This window comes from Phaenicophaeus curvirostris, chromosome 20, assembly GCF_032191515.1.
Source record: "Phaenicophaeus curvirostris isolate KB17595 chromosome 20, BPBGC_Pcur_1.0, whole genome shotgun sequence".
NCBI classification, from domain to species: domain Eukaryota; kingdom Metazoa; phylum Chordata; class Aves; order Cuculiformes; family Cuculidae; genus Phaenicophaeus; species Phaenicophaeus curvirostris.
Genome location: NC_091411.1, coordinates 4,923,297 through 4,947,591, shown reverse-complemented (window position 1 = coordinate 4,947,591; position 24,295 = coordinate 4,923,297). Strand labels below are relative to the sequence as shown.

At 49.6% G+C, this 24,295-nt stretch overlaps 1 protein-coding gene across 2 annotated transcripts in view; it reads left to right on the top strand.

Moving 5' to 3' along the window:
- Positions 1 to 24,295, top strand: part of ASTN2 (astrotactin 2) — a 344,412-nt gene that overhangs the window by 74,881 nt on the left and 245,236 nt on the right. For both annotated transcript variants that reach the window (XM_069873427.1, XM_069873426.1), the window contains exon 3: positions 13,894 to 14,278. In XM_069873427.1, coding sequence (XP_069729528.1) covers positions 13,894 to 14,278 — 385 coding nt within the window. The remainder of the gene's footprint in view (positions 1 to 13,893; positions 14,279 to 24,295) is intronic.

Below are 24,295 nucleotides of genomic sequence, written 5' to 3'. Positions count from 1 at the left end.
CTGAAGCTGGGTGGGAGGTGGTTTTCCTGCCTCCCAGAAGCTAAAAACAAACTTGGTGCAGGTGTGTGTGCGTTCAGTGGAAGCAAACCAGGGCTTAATGCCCACCACCTTGCACCAAAGGAGCAGTGAGTAGTGGAGAGGGGGGTTGTGAGCCTGGAGGTGTGCGCAGAAGGGCTTTATTAGCTCCCATTTGAAATATTTCATCTCGATTCCCATTCAGCTGGGGAATCTAACTATATTTTAGCTTTAAATTTAGATTTTCAAAACGGGCCTGTCAAATTAGTAAAAGGAAATTTGATTAGAAAATGGCAGCGGGATTGAGATCTTTGTTCTTCTCCACGTGCAGTTTGGCTCGGAGACTGCTCTTAACCAAAAATATCCTATTGGAAAGCCTTTTTAGCTAGTTAACAGTTTCCAACAGAAAAAAAAAATAGAGAGCAGAGCTGGAAAATTCCTGGCTCACTAGGCAGCAGCCACCTCTCAGCAGGGACCTGGAGGCTCTGGCTGCGGGGCCAGGGCTGTGGTGTTGGGGGTGACTTGGGGACTGGAGGGAGCAAGGACAGCAGAAAGGAGTGGGATGGCTTTGTGCCTTCTCCTGTCCTCTCCTGCCTGCTTGTGTCCCCTTTTCTGGGTTCAGCTGTTTGAAGCCCTTGAGGACACTGATGATTGAGCCTTGGTGTGACTAGGAGCTGCCCATCCTGTGCCTGGGTAGGTGGGGGATGCTAAAACTGGGGTGATTTAAGGCTGTTCTGGGTTTGGAGGTGCAGAGCTCTCCCCTGCCCATTAACCCCAGCACCTTGGTGTGTCTGCCATCCGTCCTTGGGGCAGGCTGGGTGGGAGCCCATCCTAGAGGGCAGGAGTCAAGGGAATTAATTAAACAGCAGAATTAAACACCAGCTAATAACAGCCATGGGGAGTGGGGAGCTGCCATGCCCTGCAGAACCTTCCTAGGGGTGTATGAAACAGGTTTTAGGGTGGGATGGGGCAGCTTTCCTTGCACACAGACTACTTGAAACCTGATTGCATTAACTGAGTTGCTGCTCATCACCTGAAAGCCCAACCTGTGTGGCTGTGGTTGGCCCTAACAAGGCCATGTTGGTGTCACTTGATGCCACAGAGAGGGGTCCCAGTGCCACCAGGCTTAAAGCTGCCAGGCAGGCAGAGGGAGTAACTGGGGTTCAGGCTGACTCCAAAGCAGCAATCCCTGCTGGCTGCTGGGAACAGTGCCGCCTGCCATCTGTGGTCGAATTCACTCTGTGATTACTCACAGATGCTGCAATTATCTGGTGACACCATGTCAGAAACCTCATGGCAGCTTCGGAGCGTGTGTGTGGACAGGAGGGGGTTATTAGCCTGTTATTATCCATTTACACAGGTATCCTGGCTAATCAGCTTTCAGATGGGGAGAATTAATTGGTTTCGTTTGGAGCACCAGGCATGTTTAATTGCAATGAATTCTTTCCGATTTCCAAATGGACACTTTCTGAGGTGCTGTTGGATGAGGAGGAGGGGGCTGCAGCTTTCCCATCGCAGACCTTCGTGGCGTGGTGCAGCTGAGCTGCAGTGAACCAGCTGTAATAGCAGTGTCCTTCAGTCCTCTCTCCATCTGGGAAGGAGCTCTTGTTTCTCCATGCACGCGCCCTATGCAGATGTGCTCCAAACCCTCTGCTTTATAGCAAGGCTGGGGAGCTCAAATCCCACGTTGTCTCAGTCCCTTGAAGCGTACGGAGAAGTGCATACTGGGGAGCTTGGCAGGTCATCTTGGTGGCACGCAGATGGCATCACTGCGGTGTTTGCTGCTTTCTGAAGGCAAGAGGTGCAGCTGGGGGGATGTAGCTAGGAGATTAGGGTCCTGAGGCTGGGTGTGCATGTCTTGTTTGCATGCACGATCCTCAGGGTGTTGCCAGCTGGGGTAACTGCTGCTGCTTACCTTGCTGTAGGTCTCACCCAGACTTTGGTGCAACACCAGGTAGGCTGCTGAGCTGGCCACACGAGAGGAGATGTCCTTGCTGGGTGGTCCCAGAAATGAGGGGGTTGAGCAGCCCTAGTAGAGCTGGAAGGGGTGGTAGACGGTGACCTGTTCTGCAGGGGATGGCAACAATCCTGCCTGCAAGGATGCAGGGAGGGGTCTTGCTCCTTGAGGTATGTGTGGCACTGAGCAAGCCCACCAGGTCCCCCAAACCCTCCTGCCCCTCAGCCATTGCTGCTACCAGCTGGCCTCTTTCTGCTCTGGTGCCAGCTTCCCTTAATTAAAGGTGTCTCCTATCTTTGCAAGAATATGGCTGTAATTAGAGCTGGATGTGAGGACTGCTTTTCACTTTGTGGGAGTATCAATGAAAACTTGGAGCTCTGCAAACATCCTTCTGGATAGCAGGGATGTAGCTCACTTCAGTGGTCTCCAGAGGGTCTGGTGTGGGTTAGCTTGATGGTGAACTCAGAAGGAGTCATAGGCTTCCAAGTTGTGGTGCTTGAAACCACAACTGTTGGGGATGGGAAGTCTGGGCTGGACTGTCCCAAATCACTGGTCCTCCTTAAAATTGTGCTGGTAAAAGTCCTTTTGGAGGTGCCAGCATCTTGGTTCCTGAGTCTCCCTCTTGCAGCATCCTACAGGGGAGAGATGTAGGTAGGAGCCCTGGTTTCTGCTCTTCTCTGCTCTTCTCTGCTCTCATCGTCTTTGGCCTCTATTCATACAGAAAAAAAAAAAGAGGGACTTCAACTGCAGGTGTGTTGAGCTGCAAGTGTTTTGGGATGGGGACTGTCCCCTAGGTGTGCAGAGCTCTCCAGAGCTGAGGCTGCTCTGGCTGCATCCTAGGAGTGCCTTGGCAGATACAAACTTGACTTTTCCTCTCTCAGCCTGGCAAGCAGGATGCCCTGCGCTCCCCTCTTGGGCTCTTTTTCCTCCGGCAAGGATATTGCCGGCCTTGTCCCCTTCAAAGCACTCTTGATAACAAGCCAGCAAAACAAAGGCGGTACGTTCCTGCCCTCTTGTATTCTTAGCTTTCGATCAATACAGCAAGAGGCTGGCTGTGCAAAGGAGCAGGGTTTTGGTGAGATGTTTTAGCATGGTCTGACATGCCAGGGAACTAAAGGGTGTCTGCGGACCTATGAGTGTGGGAGCTGCGCAGCAGGAAAACTCCTGTCCCCATGGATTTGTTTTTCCACTTTGCCGAGCCCCAAGACTGTTTAGAGGCATCACAGAGAGGGCTGGGTAAAGGAAACTCCATGCTCTTGCGGAGGAAGACAAAAAAGCCCTGAAACACCTGATAAGTTTTATGTATGTGCGCAGTTCCAGCGAGGTTAATGGGAGTTAAGCGTATGGTTAAGTGCTGTACTTAACCGGGCTCTTAATAACCCAGTGGGAATAGCTGTGATGTTTTGGGAAAGGAAAGGGTTTGTGGGCTTGCTGAGCTTTTTGATCTTTACTTTAAATCAAAGTCTCGGATTTGCCTGCTCTGTGATGCACGGGGGGTGGCAGTGCAGTTCTTAAATTGCAAATCACACAATCGGAGAATGGTGGGGATTGGAAGGGCCCTCTGGACCTCACCCAACCCAACCTCCTGCTAAAGTGGGGTCACCTTGAGCAGGTTGCACAGGAACACATCCAGGTGGGTTTGAATACCTGCAGAGGAGGAGACTCCACACCCTCCCTGGGCAGCTCTTCCAGTGCTTTGTCACCCTCATAGGAAAGAAGTTCTTTCTCACGTTCACGTGTAACTTCTTGTGCTGCTGTTGATATCCATTGCCCCTTGTCTTGTCTCTGGGCACTGCTGAGAAGTGCCTGGTCCCATCCTCCTGACTCCTCTCTTTTAGGTATTTATAAACATTGATAAGGTTCACTCTCAGTCTTTCCTCCAGGCTGGACAGACCAAGCTCAGGTAGCCTTCTCTCGTAAAAGAGATGCTCCAGTCCCTTTGTGTTTTTGGCCTCCACTGGACTGTCTCCAGTAATTTCTTGTTTTTTTTCTGGAGCTGGGGAGCCCAGAAGTGGACACAGGAATCCAGATGGGGCATCACTAGGGCAGAGTAGAGAGGGGGGAGGAGAACCTCCCTTGCTCTGCTGAGCACACTTTTAAAGCACCCCAGGATACCCTTTGGCCTTCTTGGCCACGAGAACATATTGCTGGCTCATGGGCAGCTTGTTGCCCACCTGGGGTCCCACGTTCCTCTCTGCAGAGCTGCTTTCCAGCAGGTCAGCCCCTCACCTGTACAGGCGCAGGGGGTTGTTTCTCCCAGTGGACTCTGTGCTTGCCTTTGAACTTTATGGGGTTCCTCTCTGCCCAGCTCTCCAGTTTTTTTCAGGTCTTGCTGAATGGAACACAATGTGTGTGCGAGTTGATAAAACATTTAGGTGTGTGGGGTTTCCTTTGTGTGTTCTTATTTTTTTTATTATTATTATTATTCATTGGGGTTTGTTTGTTGGTTTTTTTCCCCTCTGGTGTGCAATTCCCCACGTACCAGTGGAGGTTCTTCTCCAGGACATGGGGAGTTTTGGAGTGAAGCTCCTGTAGTGTGAGTTACAAAACTACAATTGCAAAGTACTCTCAGGTGCCAAACACTCTGTAGACATGTTCATTGAGCTTTTATCCTTGTTGTCGGGTTTGAATATGCTCCCTCTCCCCCTAGAAAGCAGTGGTTTGTGTTGCTGCTTTCCAGTAAGATGTTCATTATGCTGAAATATTTGCCCTTTAAATATTGTAAGGAGAGAGTTTTTTTTACGAAATAGACTGGATTGTTCCCAAAATAGCTGCCAGCTACAGGGTCAGTAATAAACCCTTAAAAAAACCCACCGCCAACAGTAAGAGTTTTCTTCCATTTCTTCATGTACAATGGTACCTTCCTATCAGCTCCTTGCTCCATCAATTGCTTTGAGCTGTCCATAAATAAACTCTAAACCCCTTTTCCAGTCTTTACCCCACCCTATGCAGAGCAGCAGTACACACAAATGCAGAAGATACCTGGTTCATCAAAGGGACTTAGAGGTGCTGGGCTACTCTAAAAGCCCCTAGTCCTTGACACTGGGGTGACTTTTTTTTCTCTGTTTTGCTACCTTTTCTGGACAACTATCCAAGATATGGCAACCCCTAAAAGCTGTCTGGTTAGTTAAGCGGAAAAAATGTTGTACTGTGTCACTCACCAGCACTTGGAAGCTGGAGGCACCATGTGAATTGTGTTCGTGTTCCCTCATCCGGAGATGTGCATCTCTTATTAGATTAATTTTTTTTTAATATATGCAGAATATACAGTGGGAACAGCTTTAATTCACACTAATGGTTGTGAGATCCACTGAGAATTAACTGCATTTTTTGTAAAGTAGCGAGGAAGCGGATAAACACAATTATTAAAAAAACAAGAAAGGTACTTTTGCAACAGCAGAACATGTTACTCATTTATCTGACAAGTGTTCTTTACTTTTAATTATATTTCATCGCTTGCTGGCAAATGCTCTGCTGGTAGATATTGTAATAATCCTAGTAATTTGAGACCTTGCTTTAGTATTTGTTCAACCTTTATGTGGAAGGGGTGAAAAGCAGCTGGATAGTGAAGGTATCCTGCAGTGGCTGTGAATTTGGGAGGCCCCATGGCAATTGGTGCTGAAGCATGTGGTGGCTTCTGGAGGCTCCAGGTGATGCCCAGATGCTAAAAAGATAAGCTGTGTACACATGCTCTGAGAGATGCTCTCATGCACTAGCTGTTCAAACAAAGCAGATAAACATGACGTGGGAGCAAAGGGAGGACGTGCACCACATTTGTACAGGTGGAGATGCTGAGGTTTGTGGGTGGTCGCTGGGGGAGGGGTCTGAAATCAGCCTGAGGTTGATGCAAAGGCTCCTAAAAGATGGACAACTTCTGAGTTTTATTCTTTTCTTCAATTAATGAGTTTAACTGCATTACTCCTTCATCATACCACTTCCACACCCCTCTTGCAATGACTGATGCTGTGCTGTTTTGTCCATTGGGACCAACTGATCAGCAGGTTGGCTTCTCTATCAGGTGCTAAATGAATACTTTGTTTTTGTTTTTCTAGAGAAGAAGGCACCAGCTTGGACAGAAGCTGTGTTGGTGTTTGTGGCCATAGCTGGGCAGTGGGTGAAGCATGAATGGGATAAAAGTGGCTCCAGAAAAACACAGAGCAGTGTGGCTTGACCAGCACAGCCAAGTGTGTCATGCTGGATGTTCTGCTGTTTGATGGGGCACAGACAAAGTTTAGCCTGCAGCTCAGAGCAAGAGAGTCTGAAAAAAAAAATTAAAAAATTGTGAGATGTTCCTGTAGGCAGCACTGTGTCTGAAATGGGAAGAGTGGAGGTGTGGGGGGGGTGAGGCAAATTCAGGTTCCTGTGGGACTGGTTGTCTCTGCCTGGGTGCCAAACTGCAGGTCTGTTGGAGAGGTCTGGTGAAAAAGATCCCCCAGGTCACCATCTCTGTTCTAAGATGGGACCTCTGGATGGGAGGAGAGATTTGCAGGGATGTGCTTCCCATGTGCAGCTGGCAAAGCACGTGTAGTCAGGCTGGTGTTACTGGTGATTTAGGTGAAACCAAGTCAAAACTGAGCCTTGGAGGACTTCATTGCTCTTCCCTTTCATGTGGGAAGGTTTTAGGGCCACAGGCAGTCTCTTTGGTCCTCTGCTTTGATATTGGGTGCTCTGAATCATAGAATCACCAAGTTGGAAAAGACCCATTGGATCATCGAGTCCAAATATACCTATCAAATACTAAACCATGTCCCTCAGCATCTCATCCACCTGTCCCTTAAACACCTCCAGGGAAGGTGACTCAACCACCTCCCTGGGCAGCCTGTTCCAGTGCCCAAGGACCCTTTCTGTGAAAATTTTTTTCCTAATGCTCAGCCTGAACCTCCCCTGGTGGAGCTTGAGGCCGTTCCCTCTTGTCCTTTCCCCTGTCCCTTGGGAGAAGAGCCCAGCTCCCTCCTCTCCACAACCTCCTTTCAGGGAGTTGTAGAGAGCAATGAGGTCTCCCCTCAGCCTCCTCTTCTCCAGGCTAAACACCCCCGGCTCTCTCAGCTGCTCCTTTTGTTCTCCAGCCCCTTCACCAGCTTCGTTGCTCTTCTCTGGACTCAGAGAAGAGTCTCACTCAGAGTCTGACTCAGAGTTCTCTGCTCACTCCAGAGCCTCAACATCCTTCTTGTGGTGAGGGGCCCAGAACTGAACCCAGGACTCAAGGAGCGGTCTCACCAGTGCTGAGTAAAAGCGGAGAGGGACACGGTGGCTCTGTGCTTGCTGGTTTTGAGGGACTTGCCTTTAGTTGCAAGGTGCTTCGTGTGTTGGCACAACACTGGGTGCTCTCAGCCTGCAACACGTGGCAGCCCCTTCTCGCACAACCTCATGTGCTGCGAGGCATTAACTGCAGATGTGGTGGCTTCTTTTATCTAAAAACAAGGTGGTTTATTATTAACTACGTGGATTTTTCCTCTCCTTTGGAATACAGCTGAAATGTAATGCGGATACCGGGTGTAAATGAGCCAAGCAGGAGGGACATGTGGAGGTATGTCTAGCAGGCCTGGTAACTGAAACTCCTTGGGAAAAAAAAAAGAAAAAACCAGCAGCTTTTTGTTTTGACTCAGCTTTGCACTCATTAGAGAAACAGGAGCGTGAATGCACGAGACCTTATGCATTTTAAAATCCTCCCTCTTTGAGGGCAAGTTCTGTGTTAGCAGGTCAGCTGAGTTAGGTGAACCGTTTAGCGTGCATTAAAATCCCAATTTATGCAATCTGCGCTCTGGCTTTAAAAAAAATAGAGTGAGCAATCAGGTGCTTAATAACATCACCTCCAGCCCTCCCCTTTCAGTTCACTGCAAACAAGTGCCTTTTTTTTTTGTTTTTTACATCATAAAAATGGATTAGGAGTCATTTTGAATTGTTATCCCAGCAAGATGTGCAGCTCAGGATATGCAAGTATGTTGGGTGTGATTGAGGTTTGTGTATTTTGGTGCTTACATCCAGCTGGTGTCTGGGAGACCATTCAAATAAACAGTTACTGGAACATCACACTGCATGTCTGAACAGCGCAGAAAGGCTGATTGGCAGGTTCACTCCTTCTTTTTGTTTCCCCTCCTGGATGAAATAGCAAAACAAAATTCAGCGTGGCTTAAGAAAAATAAAATTACATGGAAATGTGACTTTTTGTCTGACTCGTTATATTTTTTTAATGCAGAAGAGTCCGACTTTAAAGTTATGGTTCCCACAGCAACTGTAACTCTCATCTCTTGTGCTTATGTTATACTTTACAGGACTGTATAAGCTATTAAATTTATGCCCCATGTGTGTATGTACGGCATGACAAGCAGAGCAGCTGCGTGTGACTGATCTGCATGGGTCTGATGGAGCGATCCTGCAAGAATCCTTCTTTTTAAACCCCTGGGCCAGATCCTGTGCTCCCCTGCCCTTTAGTAGAGGATGGTTCATAGGTGCTGTCGGCTCTGTGTCAGGTTTAGGAGACAGGGTTGTAATAACAGAAGACGATGCCTCATCGTCGCTGGAGCTTGGTGGTATTGTCAGGACTGGGGAAGGAGGAAAAAAGACATAACATAGTTCTCTTCAGGCCACAATTCAAGCAGCCATCGCTGCTCAGCAAAGCACTGAGGAGCTGCGTGAGTCTCATGGACTGTAATGGGAATTAAACACATATTTAAAGTTAAGTGTTGTGGTTAAGCACCTTGGTGAAGTGGTGCTTGAATGGGGATTTCAAGTGTACAGGGAGAAAATGTTGTATTGTTTAGTAGATTTTCCCTCTATCATTGCTATCTTTTATGGAGAGGTGGGTCGTTGTTTTGAGCACAGGACCAGAGCCAGATCCCTTTGCATAGTTATTTTTATCCCGGTGTTCAACTGTTCCTCACTAGCCTTTTTGTTGGCTTGCTGCCTGTTCTTGGTCTCATCTGTATGCTCTGCCTCAGTTTACCTGCTTGATGCTGCCCTCCCCATGGACTCATTTACTTACTCCCTGCAGCAGGTCGTGTGCTTTCTGAGGGTAGAAATGGTTCATGGACAGGGATTGGTAGCATGTTCTCCGGAGAGAAGCTGGCTGCTCTTCAGGAAGGGTTATTGGAGAAGGGCAATTGGCAGGATCTTTCATCCCCAAAGCGTGCCAGCACTGTTGAATTTCAGTAACCGAAATGTCCCAGCTCTCCCAGGCACATCACACTTCTTGCAGTTGTGTTTCTTCTTGAGTGATCCTCGCCTCAATTCAAGCTCACAACTTTCCATGGCATCCACTGTGGATGCAAGAAGAGACTAAGCATCCCTCCACCCTTGGTGTATGTTGTCATTTCCCTTCCACGACAAAGGCTTTGAAAGGACTAAGCAAGCTTGGTCAGGTCTGTGCCTGCACTGAGCATCTCCTGCGACAGGATCCAGCACCTTCCTGAGCTCCAGGTGATGTTGCTCCATCTCCTTGAGACCTCCTTTCTTCTTGTAGGGGATGGGACTGCTTCTTGCAATGCCCGTTTCCTGAAAACCTCTTTCTCTCCTCTCTTCTCCATCCTTGCATGCCTTTGGTAGCCTCATGTGTCGTGTGCAGTAGTGGACAGTGTGATCTGGGGCCTCTTTCTTCTGCTCATCTCTTCTCACAAGGCTTGGAGGGATTTGGAATTTCGGGGACCTCTTCTTTCTTAGACTGGTTTGTGATGAGCCAGTGTGTATGGACACCAGAGGGGCAGTCAGAGGTGTCGTGGAAGCATGAACCTTGATTCTGCAGGCAGCAGCCCCATTACAGGGATGACAGCCAGAAGCTGTAGGCAAGAGTGTACCATGTAACATTCTTTCCCCTGCCTTGCTGTTTCTTTAAAGCCGGAGGGATGGTTTGTGGCACGTAGGTCCGTCTTGTGCCCCAGGAGGGTGTGCCCTCTGCAGGGTGCAGAGGAGGTTGTGATAAATGGCATTGTGCAGGAGAGGGAAGACTCTGAAAGATGTCTGCAGAGATCAGCCTTATTTTTCATCATTAACGATCTGAAAGAAAGTGCAAACAGCATGTTAATTAAGATTTGCAGGAGAAATATTCAAATTGAGGTGTAGCAAAGAAAGAAAGAGCAATAAGGCAGAGTCCTAGGGAGAAGCTAGTGTTGTGTGGAGGTTTGATCTGGCAAGGGAAGAGGCAAATACCACGTAACCCAACGCATTAAATGTGGGATTTATCTTCCAAGTTCTGACTGGTAGTTTGGTTGGGATGTGGGCATGTGCATCTTGGCACGGGGTCTGTTCTGGCAAAGGGTCCTGCTGGTGGAGCTGGGAGGAGGAGGCTGGACAGACCTGGGGCTGCTCTGGCCAGCCTGGGCACCAGTGGGTATCTTCTCTGAGTTTGCCTGCAGCAGAGGGTTTGGCCGAGAGGATTGATTGCCTGTTAACAGACCCCGTTCTAATGACTAACGTGGATGGTCTCAACTGTGGTTGTGGTTCACCCTGGGACATTGCCTTGCAGGATCGCTTCCTAGGAGAAGCCTCTGCCTGCTGGAGCAGAATTTATAGGGTCTCTCTGCCACCAGTGGCCATTGCCTTTAGTTAAATTAAATAGAAATGTGTTAGCTCAAATTATAGCATGGCTAAAATCTAAATCAAATGTTTTCTACACCTGCTCACTGAGTGCTGCTTTGTTATAGCCCTCAGGAATGGCAGAGGCGAGCCAGGAGAGGTTTCTGTATTGAGCTGTGGAGGTCTGAGGTTTGGTCCATGCTGGTGGCATCTTTCCCCCTTTGTGCTGTTGGGTGGATGTGCCTTACTTTGCCTGCTTGTCTCCAAGGTTTGGTGGTGCTTTCTGTGCCTGGGTTGGCCCAGGAGGGGATGAAATGCTTGCAGGAGAGGTAGGATGCTGTAGTGCTCAAGTGTGGGAACTGGGGCAGTGCAAGACCAGAAAGAAGGGACTGTGTAGTCATTTGCTCTGCTATTTGGTGCTGTACAGGGCATGAGAACACCCTAAAGCCTCTATTTCTCTTTTGAAATAAAGCATAACCACTCTAAAACCATTGAGGATTGATTTTTAAAAGAAAAACACACAAAAAACTAACTAAATGAAAAAAAAAAATGACAGTGATGGATAATCCACTGCAACCCTTGGTAAGTTGTTCTAGTGTTTAATTACCTTCATGGCCAAAAAGCAATGAAAGGAAAAAGTAAACAGCGTGAAGAGCTCTGGGGATTGTGTGGTTATTGCTGATACCTGTTTGCTTACTGGGGTTCACCTGCTGGGATGACACGGGGCAATGTGATGCTCTGGCTGGGGGGGGCTCACCCCAGCTCTCAAAGGGTGCAGTGGGGGGGTCTTTGTGCAAGGTTTGGGCTGGGCAGAGCCGGGCTGTCCCAGGGGGCTGTTTTGGAGCCCTGGCCCCAGGCTTTGAGCCCCGTGTCCCCCAGCAGCAGGTAGATAGCACTGGGGCTGGTGGCCAGCACAACATGGGACAATAATTTGGTTTGGGTGTGGAAGCAATGCTGGCTTCAAAGCTAGAAAAGAAATAGGGATATTGTTTCCCTTGGGACAAAAACATTCAGAGGAAGCGGCAGAAGGGATTCAGGTCAGCACCAAGCTGAATGCTGTGCTGTTTTCCACCAATTTACCTTTGACCTACTGATGAGAAGCTTTGATGTAACAGGTTTGCCTAGGCCAAACCATGTTCTCCTGGGACCTCCTTCTGTGATTTCAGCCCTTTTTGGTGTGGTTGCCAGCAGACTAGGGCTTGCTTTTGAAATTACTGGGCTGCATCACTGTGGTTGTTCTGTGTTGACTGCAAAGGTGCAGAGGCTAGAGGTGCTAGAGGACTCCTACTGGGAGCCATGCAACATCCACCACGCTATGGGGAGCAGAGCTGACCAGGCAGGGCTGGGAAAGCCCAGAGTCTGCTGCAGGGAAGTTTGTCAAGATCCAGAGCAAGTCTTTCTCATCTTTCAGAGCTTTGGTAGAGAAGCACAATTGTTTGCATTTGCAGAAATGCATGCACCCTCTACCTGCTCAGAAATTGCTCAGCATCTTGGGCAGATGCTGAAACGGTGATGGCCCTCCAAGCTGGCAACTTGGCATCCTTTATAATTTATACGATCACCCAATCTCTTGGGCCTTGAGGTGGCTTCTTCCATCAGTTTTAATTTGGTGCTCCAAGTAAGTCCCCTGCTTGCTGCTTACCAGCTTCAGCTGGGGTTTGCTTCTATTCCATGGATTGTCCACACCAGTCATCTCCTCCTTCCTCCTCCTCCTCCTCCCATCCCCTCTCCTCTCCTGTGGGTCTCAGCATCCTGCCAATGCCCCGCAGCTCCCACTCGGCCAGCACAGGGCATGCAGGAGCACGGCAGAAAGGACATTACGTAGGAGAATATGCATGTTCACAGCTCAGAGGATTAAAGGCCCGTGTTCTTATCACTGCAGAACAGAGTATTATAAATCCAGCCTTAGAATACCAAATCCCTGCGCGGCTCGGCCATTGTTTGGGAATATTAAAAAGCTCGGAGACAGAAATAATCAGTTTCCGAATGACACATTGTCAAATAAAACATTTCTCATATTATCCCTTCCTTCCCCTTTCTCTCTCCTGCTCCCTCAGATGGATAATTTAACATGAAAAATAGATTAAAATGAGGCTGGCTTGAATGCCTCCTAAGTTTGAGTCATTTTTTTTCCTCACCTTTTCCCCCGGAAGCTCTCTGGACATCACAGAATAGTTAAACAAGCAGCTGCTGGTGTGGTGTCAGGGACAAAAGGAGCATGGCAAAACTGAGATGTCCACTGGGAGCCCTAGTTCCAACCCCCCTGCCATGGACAGGGACACCTCCTACTGGGTCAGGTTGCTCCAAGCCCCATCCAACCTGTTCTGGAACACCTCCAGGGATGGGGCAGCCACCACTTCCCTGGGCAACCTGGGCCAGGGCCTCACTACCTTTATCGTGAAGAATTTCTTCCAAATGCCTAATCTAAATCTTCCCCTTTCCAATTTATAGCCATCCCTCCTTGTCCTATCACTCCATGCCCTGGTAAAACATCCCTCCCCAGCTTTCTTATATGCCCCTTCAGGTACTGGAGTGCGTTCTGGTGCTGGGGTGGTCTGGGGAAGCCTCTCTTCTCTGCTCCCACTGCCAACACCTCTCCCCTAGCTAACCCTCCTTGTGGGCTGCCATGAGTTTGCCATGCCACCTCTTTAAAGCTGATCCTGTTTGCCAGCCAGAGCCCTGCTCTGGGTACAGCACATCGTTTTGTATCAAATGCAGGTGAAATGCTTGCATGTCTCCACTTTAGTTTTTCATGCTTTGTAAAGTTCAGGGCTGTGGCATCCGCTGTGCCAAAGAAAGCCCTGCCCTGCCCAGAAATGATGGAGCTGGGGTAACCATACCCTGAAGAGCGGCAGTTGCCTGGTGCCATTTGTTGCACCATTGTTTGTGTAAAATATTGTGTCCCTGCTGAGGCTTTACTGCTCTTGTGTTGGTGGCTGCGTTGTTTTAATGACTTTTTTCTCGTAAGTGGTCGGCTGAGGTTGTCTCCTTTTCCATTTCCCTATGCAGGGTGGGAGGTGGTGCTCACCCATGTCAAGCCCTTGTGTATGAGTGAGGCAGGGGGCTGGGAAGACTCAACGTGTGCATGGTAAGAACACAATCCCTGGGAGAGCAGGCAGAGCTGAGCTGGAGCTGTCACTGTTTGTCCCCAGGCCATCTCTGGCAACCTGTCCCACCTGCTTGTGATGTCCCACTCCAGAAGTGGCTGCTCCATGAAGACACCCGTGTGCGGTTTGTGAAACGTTGATGAAAGGATGCTCTAGGGGTGGAAGAGGAGCAGGTCTATGGCATCTCCTGACCCCCACCCCTGCTGCCTTTGCATCTCCTGACTCCTCCTTGTGCCACCTTTATCTCCTGACTCCTCCTTGTATCCTCTGCATCCCCTGACCCATGCCCTTTGCTCTCCTCTGCAGGGTGGGCTGATTGCACTGCTCCTGCTCCTCTTGGTCTTCACGGTGGCTCTCTATGCCCAGCGGCGCTGGCACAAGCGTCGCCGCATCCCGCAGAAGAGCGCCAGCACGGAGGCCACCCACGAGATCCACTACATCCCCTCAGTGCTGCTGGGTCCCCAGGCCCGTGAGAGCTTCCGCAATTCACGCCTCCAGGCCCACAACTCGGTTATCGGGGTGCCCATCCGTGAGACCCCCATACTGGATGACTACGAGGACGAGGAAGAGGAGGAGACACCACGGCGGGCAGAGCCCAGCACCAGGGAGGATGAGTTTGGCAGCCAAGTGACACGGACACTGGAGAGCCTGGGCCGAGGTGGGGAGGAGAAGCCTGACTACGAAAAGAAAGGTTTGTGGCTTTGCTCTCTCGTTGTTCCCTTTCCTTGTCCTTTACTGGAGAGTCTGTCGTGTGTGGTGCCACCTGGAGAGGACAGCTCATCCATGCATGCCGGGTGGCTACTGTTTGGCTTGCTAGGCTTTGGTCCTCAGCTGTCATCTACAAGGTGATTTGGAGACCTTGTCCTGGAGCTGCTCTTCCAGAGAGGGGAATTGTGGTTGGGTTGTGTAGGGGAAACTGAGGCACGGTAGCTCTGAGCCCTTGGCTGTCATTGCTGGCCTCAAGGACTAGGTGCCCTGGTCTTGCAGCACTCCCTTACTGTGCTTTGCTGGTGGTTCGGGTGCTACTGGGGCATGTGAGCTGTGTCCTTTGGAGCTCTCTGGAGATGTGGGTTCACAGGACTTGACCCATCTCCCTGTTCAATGTCCTCTTCCAAAACTGGTCTCCCGTTTTGAGTGAGAGCCTGCCCAGTGTGATGGTGGGAAGCTGATGACTCTCTTTTCAGGCTTTATGGTGTACCTGGTCCTAGCAACGACAGAGCGTAATGAAACCCCGCATGGGTTATGGGATGCCCGGAGGGGAGAGCAGAGCTGGTGTTTTCCCAGAGAGGGGAGTTGCTCTTTTACCGTGGGCTTGTGTAGCATCAGGCACAGTGCAGCATGACAGAGTCATTCCTGCTGCTCCAGCAGTGCTAGAACTCCTGTCTCCTCAACAGGAGATTGCTGGGTTTCATACTGACTTCTTGCTATGAGTGAATACTAGCACATAGGCATCGATCAGGCCAGTCTCGACTCTCTAGGTGGCAGAAATGTTCATTGCCTTGCTAGGGCATCAATTCTAGTGAGTGAACGTGTCTGTACGCTGAGGCTTTGCCTGCTTGCCTGAGCCTGGGTGCTCCTCAGAGAGCTGCTCCATAAAGCTGTATTTTCCACTAGTGGCAAAACATCCCCTGTGCTTTATTCTCTGAGCTATCACACAAATAATCCCGTGCTCATCAGCAAACAAAGTCATCAGGGCTGTAGATTTAAGCAACTGCATAGGAGCCCTGGACAGAGTTGGAGAGAGCAGATGAGAAGATTCTCATTGTGGGAAGGAGCTCAGAGCTGAATTTGTGTGGATCCGATGGACAGACAGACCCTAAATGTGAACCGCTACCCACCCGAGGTGTTTGACGTGGGAGGTGGAATGTGGTACAGTGTCTGTGGGTCAGATTAGGAAGAAGCCAATGCAGTTCTGTTTAGTGTGGGTACTGACTGATGCCTGTCTCTATAGTGCTGACTGCTTGTAATCTATAATATTGGATCATGTACAAATCCCCTGCTCTGGGGAGCTGGGCAGCAAGAGCTGGGCTGTGGTGCCTGTTCCTGAGCAGGTGAGGTGCTGCAGATGCTCTGTGCCTTCCCTGAAGGTGCTGGGCTGCGACTTGGAGAAGCGCTGGTCCCTTTTGGGTTCCTTCTCCCCAAAGCTCTGCCCAGCTCAGAAATAAAGTAGTGGGGAGGTGTCCCTCTGGGTAAAGTGGTCCAGCATCGGCACAGCGAGTAAGTTGGATGCAATAGGACAGAGAGACAGTGTCCTCTGTGGTCACAGTGTGTGGTGGCACCTGGTGCTGGCTGTATGAGCTGTGCGAGAGCAGAGGGGTGCCTGGATGGACAGGGCTTGGCAGCTTCTCCCAGGAGAAGAGGAGAGACCAAACTGTGGGTGCTGGATGCTGGTTATGTCTCTTAACGTGCTACTGGAAGGCACTCAGGGGTTCTTGGAAAATTGTTGCTGAGAGGTTAGGTAGGGTCTGGGTGCTGCCTCCCCGCCTGTGTGCAGGAATGGAGAGACTGTGGTGTGCATGGGTACTACTCCTGACTTGGGGATGTTCCTCCTGTGCAGAGGAGACAAGCGCTTTCCCCAGAGCATTTCAGCTAATGCACACTTGATTGCCTGCATTTTTAAAGTCTCTCTCAGAAGCAGCAGCACTCACCTCTGCTTATTGAAATGCCATTAGAAGCCGTTTAATATCGTTCACCTGCAATGCACAGTAAAATGCATTCCAATAAAAACAAAGCACATTAATGCTAATTCTTGAGTGACTCCAGCAGGAGTGAGGAGGGGATGCGCCAGCTGCCTCTGTGCAGTGGAAAGGCTCTTGGGATGACACTGGGATGTCCTTCTCCTCTTCCTGAGAGTGTGAGGGATTTCCATAAAGGCGAGTGGTGCCTGCCAGAGCACCCACAGAGGCAGCACTGGGAGGCAGGGGCTCTCCTTAACCCCATGGAGGAGACTGCAGCTCTGAGAAACAGTGCCAGGGAGAGTCCAGGTGATACCTCATGTCTGGAAAGCAGGTCCCTGCACTGCGACAGTCATGAGTGGTGTGGCTAAGGTTGCGTGTCTTCCACCCTCAAGCTGCTTTTTACTCTTCCTTGTTGTTACGACAGTGGTGGTTATCGTTGCTCAAACAAATGCAGAGGTGCCCAGGGGTCTGTCTGACATCCTAGGGTGCTGATCTGAGCATCCCTGTTGGCATCCCCCTTTGTGTACAGCTGGGTGTTACTGGCCTGTGGTGTTAAGAGATGTTTCCCCAACCCTCTGCTCAATGAGAATGAACGAATGAAAGCCTCCATAGGTTGTAACTGAGCTACCTTTTTTATTCTTTCATGTTCTCCTCTTTGTTTTGCTTTTGTATAAATTATTTAGAGTTGTGTGAGTGGGGAAGGCAGCAGTAACTGCATTTCAGTTTTTTCAAAACATAATAGTAAACAAGATCTAGGGCAGAATATTAAACTATCCTAGGACTCATGAATTGGCAGTAAGGAACTGCTTATGCTGACTGAAAAATCCCCCCAGTCTGGGGCTGCAAGCTGCCTGCAAGGCCAGGGCTACCCCACACTGTGATACATGTTCGTAAATGTTCAAATCAGCACTGGTTTGAGGTGCTGTTGGGCTTTACACCTTGGATTGAGGCAAGTTTGTGCCTTTCCTGGTCTGATCCTTTCAAACTGTGCCAATTCAGCCTGTATTTCCTCTTAGATGGGCACTTTTCCCTCTTGGATGAGGCTTTGCTCAAGGAGTCAAGCTATGATGTGTGCTAGTTATTGCTCTCTGCCAAAGCTGGTCAGAGCCTGGATTGCCAAGTATGAGGTGGATGTAGTTCAGAGCTAGAATTTTTACACTAGAAATGCAAATATACATGCTGTGAGCTTTGCACTCCAACCTGGTTTGCGCACGCATGGGAAGTGCGGTGATTTGGGAGGCGTTGGATGTACTGCACACACAGGCACTTCGATCTCCCCGTGAGCAGCAGATGCAGCTGGGATTCCCATGGGGATGCAGCAGGTGGGGTGGAGAAACTGCAGTTGGTGCGAGCAGACACCACGTACCTGGAGATCCCCAGGGGCTGGAAATCAGTTTTCTTAGGCACAGCTTTACAGGTGGACTGAAGATGAACGCATCAAGGGAAACCCAGCTGGAGCCTGGCTCTAACTTGAGGACAGGTCAGCCTTATCCCTGGTGCCAGGCTGCATGGCCAAAGCTACCAGGTTTCAGTGCGATCGCCAGGGCCAGGTGAGGAGATATGCCCGCATCCCACAGAGTCCGTCAGCACCCAAGGGAAAACCTCTCCTTGCTGCTCTTGCAGGGTAGAGTTGTGATAAGACATCAGCTGGGACTTGTCAGCAGCCTCCAAATGGTATCATCACTGAGGCTGTCACTAGAGGCTCTTTCAAGTGTCACTTCCCAGCATTAATTACCAGGGATGGCAAATCCGATGAAGATGGAACATTTCGGCTCGCCCTCCACCTGCCTGCGCTGCTTCCTTTCCCCCGCGTGCCAGGCACTGATTGATTTGCAGGTGCCAGGTTGCTCTGGCAGTGAGTGCTTTCTGTCATTTGGGATTCATACACACTGCTCTGCGCGACTGTTGGGCTCTCTTGCACTTCCCACGAGGAAGAGTGTGGTTTTCTGTTCCCCACATGGAGCTTCTGGATGTGTCAGGTTAGTCAGGGAAGCATGCTGGACCACTCTGCTACACACAGCCCTGCAAAGGGGGCTGCAAAAGTGCCTTCCTGGAAGGTTGAGCAACACATAAGTATGTTTTGCCAATCCTGGGTGAGCAAAGCATGGACATACAAGCCAAACTTTCCTTCCAAGTCCCAGGCAGTGCTCTGCAGCGACACGGATGTGAGGGCTGCTCCTGTGCGGTGCCGGAACATCTGAAGTGAAATCCAGCTCAGGAAAAAAAAAAAAAAGCCATGGGAGCAATGTGCTGAATAATGACATCTAGCAACAAGCGTGTCTGAGTGATAAAGTTAATGAAATTACAGGTTCTGACCTGATACCAGGCTCTGCTGTGGGAAGATAAACAGCAGGGCAAAGATGAGATGTTTATTTCTCCCTAGCCACAGCTGTAATCTGGATGCGCTGTGCAGGGCCATTAACATTATTAGTGTTATGCAAAATCATTTTTGACTTGAGGGGGGGAGGAAGAAAGAAAGAAAAATCCCCCAACTCCCTAGAAAATGGAAAGCTGACAGAATTAGAATTGCAGCAGGAGCACAAACTGACCTGGTGACATTGCACGGGGCCCAGATGGATTCAGACAGAAGAAAAATCCAAGACAGTTTTAAAAGAAAAGTAGGGTTTTTTTAATTAATATCATAAAGTGAAATGGAGTGAGGAAAGAGGCAATAGCCAGGCTGTCCTAATTAGCCAACAGTGTCCCTTTGTGCTGGTGTGGGAAGGGGGCCGTGCCGTCTCCTTGTGCTTTTTGGGTTCTCCAGCAAATTAAAGGTCTCCAGGGGCTTCATGCCCTGTGAGTACGTGTGGTGCCAAGTGGGGTCTGCTGGTGTGGGGTGCAGTTCTTGGACTCTTGGCCATCACTGGGGCGATCCCTGTGTCTACTGCTGTTCCCCAGGCGTACACAGCATTCTGCGATTAAGAGGAGTTGGGTAAATTCATGCAGGTGATGTCAGTGTCCTCACTGCCTCTGTCCTCATTTCTCTGGGTAGTTTCCAGCCCATGCTCTTGATGATTTCTGCTCTCCTGCCTTTCCTGAGCAGATGGCCTCAAGCTCCAGCCCTTTGGGAATTCCTAACTTGCTTTTATCTTTTAATGTGCTTGGCTTTCATTTTTACCAACATGGTTTCACCCTACAGGAGCAGGAGCCTTTCAAGTGATGTTTGAGGGGGTTTGGCCCCTGGTCCATCACAAACAGCACTGCTACAGCCCCAGATGGGACACAGGGATCCACAGTGATGGAGTTAAATGAAAGCAGATAAAAGTCCAACAAGCCTGAATGTGGGGTTACCCACAAGTTCCCTGGCAAGAAGATATTCCCAAACCCAATCTCCTAAGGGTCAGTGAGAAGCAGAACTTCTGCCTGGTGAAAACTGAGCAGAAAATAGATGTCAGACTTGAAAATCGTGTATCTGAAATTTCAGTCCTGCAACAAAGGATCCATCTTTATTTTCTCAGTTTCTTTCATGTTCAAAAAAAAAAGAGCGTTTCAAGCAGGCCTTCGTGCTGATTTCACAGGCTCTGCAGTCTGGGTATGGCCCCCAAGTCTAGACAGGAGACAGGACTTATTACCATTGGTACTGATGATTAATACCGTAGACATATCAAAGGTGTAGTTTGGCAGTCATATGGAATTCATATCTCCTGGACTTTCTTCTTGCCTGCTGTGTTAACTTAGGTAAACCTCTGAAGTTTCTCTTACTTAATCCACAGATGCTTTTCTCTGTAGTGATAGGGAGAGGATTTCGAGCATGTCTGACAGATGATCTGGCACCTAGTGAGAACGTGGAGATGTAGATTCAGCTTCACTCTGCCACCAGTAACTGTGGTCGTGTCACTTAATGGTCCAGTCTTCATTTGTCAGTTGGAAAGGGGAGCCAAGCCAGACGGCAGACAGGGCAGCACAAGAAAACATTAAGAACTGCTAACATGAGGGGTTGTGGTCCTAACAGTCTTCTAGCCAAACTGCTCTAGGTGATGCAGTCCAGCAGAACTGCAGGAGGAGTTTCAGCAGAGGAGGTGAGTGGCTTATGTTTGAGATAATGGCAAAGGTCAGGCAGGGAAGGGGGTCATGAGGAGACGGAGCTTCTTATGCCACCCACCAACGCTGGAGCAGCTGTTTTGGTGGTCCCATCTTAGTCTTCATCTTTGCATCCTAAAGATGAGTAAGGTGAGGTAAGGCAGTGCTCCAGCCCAAGGTCACATTCTTGAGTCTGGAGAAAGGGACATTTTGGGAGCCGAGATGTGGAAGAGGAGGACGGGTAGTTGAGCTGTGCCCTAGAGTTGCGATTTGTTACAAATACTCTGCATTATCCTGGTGGTGAGATTTAAAGACAGGGTGTGAGTCACGCGATGACAGAGTGATGGTGGTGTCCTCCATGCTGGAGAATGGAGAACCCTTGGGCAACAGCAGCAGGATGACCAGCCTGATGTTGCTATCTCGGAGCTGATAGCTCAATATCTGGCCAGGCTCACAGCTGGCTTGTGGCAGGGAGATCCCCACCGTGCTGGGGTTTGTCATCCTTGATGCCTGCACCACTGTGTTGGGGATGAGAGCTGCTGTCTGTTTGTTTGAAGCTGCCGTTCTCTTGGGGAGGCAGCTGCACTGCCACCCTGAATCCGAGCATTAACCAGAGGCTTTCTGAGCCTTTAATAAATAAAATGACTGCTTAACATTTGCTGGAGCTGGAGGCTAAAATGGGACAGGACGTAAGGCTGGCATCTGATGTGTCTCGGGGCTCTGTCTTCTTTCCAGTGACCTGATGGGATCATGACCCTCTTTGTACGTGATCACCTTTTCCCAACTCTAATCCCTGCCAACTCCTTACATAATTTACAGAGACTTTTGAAAATGTATATGCACATAGCCTGCCCATAGAAAGAGGACAATTTTTTGCAGTCTTCTATTCCTGGCTGAAAAACCTGGCTGCAAATTTTAGCTTTAAAAGAAATTAAAAAGAGGCCAAAGAGGGTAGGAACTGGGTCCCGATTCAGGAAGGCATTTGAGCACGTGCTTAGTTAGTGTGTCTGGTTATTAGAGAAATTAAACATGCCTTTACATCCAACATGCTTAATTCTTACTGCATTAATAAGGAGAATAGGGGCCCCACTTGCAAAGGATGCAGTGGATACACCATCAGGTCCTTCGGTTTTATAGTGATGCCAGCTCTGACTTTAATGGTGATTTCAAAACATCCATACCTGCCAGGGAAATCTTTGCTTCCCAGAGAGATAAACACAGTCATAATTAATATATTAATTGCCTTTTGGGCTCTGAAAAGAGAGCAGCCATGCTGGAAGTTTGTTTGTTTTGATCACCCCAGTGTACCAAACTGGTTGCCTCCCTGCCAAATTTGAGTTGTCCTGCTCAACGTGGTGGGAGGGAATGACAGTCTCTTGGCCTGCAGGACAGGCTCCCCCTTCCTCCCAAGGAAGTGGGCTAAGGCAGCACTGTGGATGCATGGGAGGATGCCCAGGAGGTCTCCCCAGTGAGACCCACATCCAACATGACTCCTGCCCCCAGCAGGAGGGCAGAAGGGATGGGGAAGCTCCCAGGGACTGGTGGCTTCCTGTGGTCCTGGATCCCTCTGGCTGAAGGAGGTGCTATGTTGGAGTGTGCTTAGCGACTAATTAAGGCTTCAAGCCTTTCAGGCTGGTCAGGGCTCCTTCTGCCCCACTGTTGAGAAAAGACTGGTAGACTAGTTTTCCTGATGTGCTTTTCTTGTTTTTCTCTCCTCCCCTTGCCTTTGCTATACCCCACCTCACTAATTTCATGAGACAGTAGGGAAGAAGCAGATGGAAAAGTGGCTTCTGATGGTGCCATAGGGAATGGAAGAGAAAAGAGATGTTTTAATATGCCAGCACTTTACTGAGCATCTCAAAGGGATGGTGGCTTTGTGACGTCCCACTGGTTTATCACCACTTTGTGAGGTTTGGGCAGGTCTTACCCTGACATTGCGTGACATTCCATGGGAGAAGAAATGCCCTTGGCCATCTCCTCTCCCAGCCACAGCTGGGTGACTTGTGACTCCTCAAGTCAGCAACAGCATTTTCAGCATGGGCTTTTGTTGGGCTTTGTGGAGCTGCTGATGCCTGGTGGAGATGTCGTGGCGGTTTTGTGTGCAGTGTCCCTGATTCCCCAGGTGTCCAAAGTGCTTTTCGTCCAAGCGAAATCACAGGCTCACAGAAGATAAGCTGTGAAGTTTTGGCTGTCCAAGGAAAACAAGCCATCAGGAACTATATTTATATAAATGCCAGGCGTGTGTTGTTCATCACTTTGTGCATCACTATGAATGTTTGATAAAGCGCTACATTATTTAAGGCGTAGCTGGCTTGTAGGCCAGTTGTTGACCAGGATTAGCTTCCAGATGATTTTTTTTTACTCTTTGATACAAAATCTGAAAAAATAATATGGTGGCTCTTTATACCCCTTGAGAGACCCTGGGGGATCGCAAGTGTCCTGAGTTCCTGCACTGGGTTGCATCTTGACCTCTTGCATGCAATGCAGAGGACATGGGAGAGGTTCAACTCTACCTAGGGCTATCCTTCCATGCGAAGGAACGAACGTGGGGCCTGGGATGAAGAACAACCCCACAGTGTTCCTATTTCCACTGGAAAGAAGTAGATGTCGTGTGAACCAGGCAGCCACTGGGGTGCCTGGTTTAGAGCTGAGGCTGCTCCATATCCTGTTACCTGCATGACAACGATGGATTCCTCTCGGTCGATCATGCTCAGTGCTTTTCAGTTTGGCTTTTAGCAGCTTCAGGGCTCTGCTGCCCAGCGTGTATGAGTTGATCTCCTCGTGAGTCTGTCCCAGGCTTCAGGGTTTTATGGGGAGGGGTGCAGGAAGGGCAGCTGCAGCCACAGCTCCTTGCTCTCTTTGTATGTCCTCTTCCCATCGGTCGTGTTTTACCTGGCTGTGGTGCCCAGACTGTTAGTTTTGTCAGCCTGCTCCTAAGGAAGATGGATCGAGGCCGGGCACCTGCGCTCGTATTAGGTCTGCAGGCACCTTCTAGCCCCATTTGTCATTAGGCAGCGACCTGACTGAAGGACCAGAGGGAGAGGAAACTTATTAACAAGGTGTTTCAAATCAGTCCTTTCTGACGGCCCTGCTGAGTTAGAGCATTTACTGCGACTCGCCCACGGGGTCCTGCTGGGTCTGGCCGTGCTTGGCCTCACTCCTCTGCCCGTATGGCTTGGATGTGGATTGCTTTCGATAGCCTGGGCTCTCTAGGCGTTCCCTCAACTCCAGTTCTTCTCCTGAGCCAAGGAGCCAGCTCTCAACACCTTTGCTGCCTGCACCCATGTGCATCCCATTGTGGAAAATGCTTGGTCCCTGCTACTGCAGAAGGGATCCTTTGGTGGCATTTGTGCTGTGTGTGCACAGCCGAAGCTTCTTAGCCCCATTGCAACAAGCAATTTTGGTGGCTTCCCCTTCTCCCCCAGGTTAACATTGCTACCTTGTTTTCCCTGACGTGCCGCACAGCGTTGCCAATATGGGAAAGGGTATCACCGTTGGATAAAGGAAATTTCATCTCTAACTTGTGAATTCTTTCTGTGCTGTGCTGTCAAATCAGGGAGTTAGGTGGTGGTTGAGACTGGAGAGGGGTCACCACACCATGTTTCCCACCCTTGTTTGCTGTTCCATGCCCATTCCTAGGGATGCTGGGGCTTGCTCACACTTGCCCCCCTCCTGCTTTACAGATGCTGAAGTGCTGCTGCCTCCAGGTTCATCCTGCGCTTGCAGCTTCTTCAGCCACATGGAGGTGGCTCTTTACCTACTCTCGATGGGTCTCCATTCCATCTGGCTCCCTAGGGTAGGCTTTCCCCTGTTCTAGTGGAGTTGTTGATGTGCAGTAGAGGTCAGCACTGTGCTCTTGAGCCAGCAACTCTCCTCCACGCAACATTAGCCCGGGCTGCTCAGTGTGCCCATTAGCACCAGATCGGGAAGCTTCCTCCAGGGTGTTCTTATTTAACTTTCCAATTATTTCCTAACTTGAGGAGCATTAGCTGCGACTGAGGGTCTGCCCA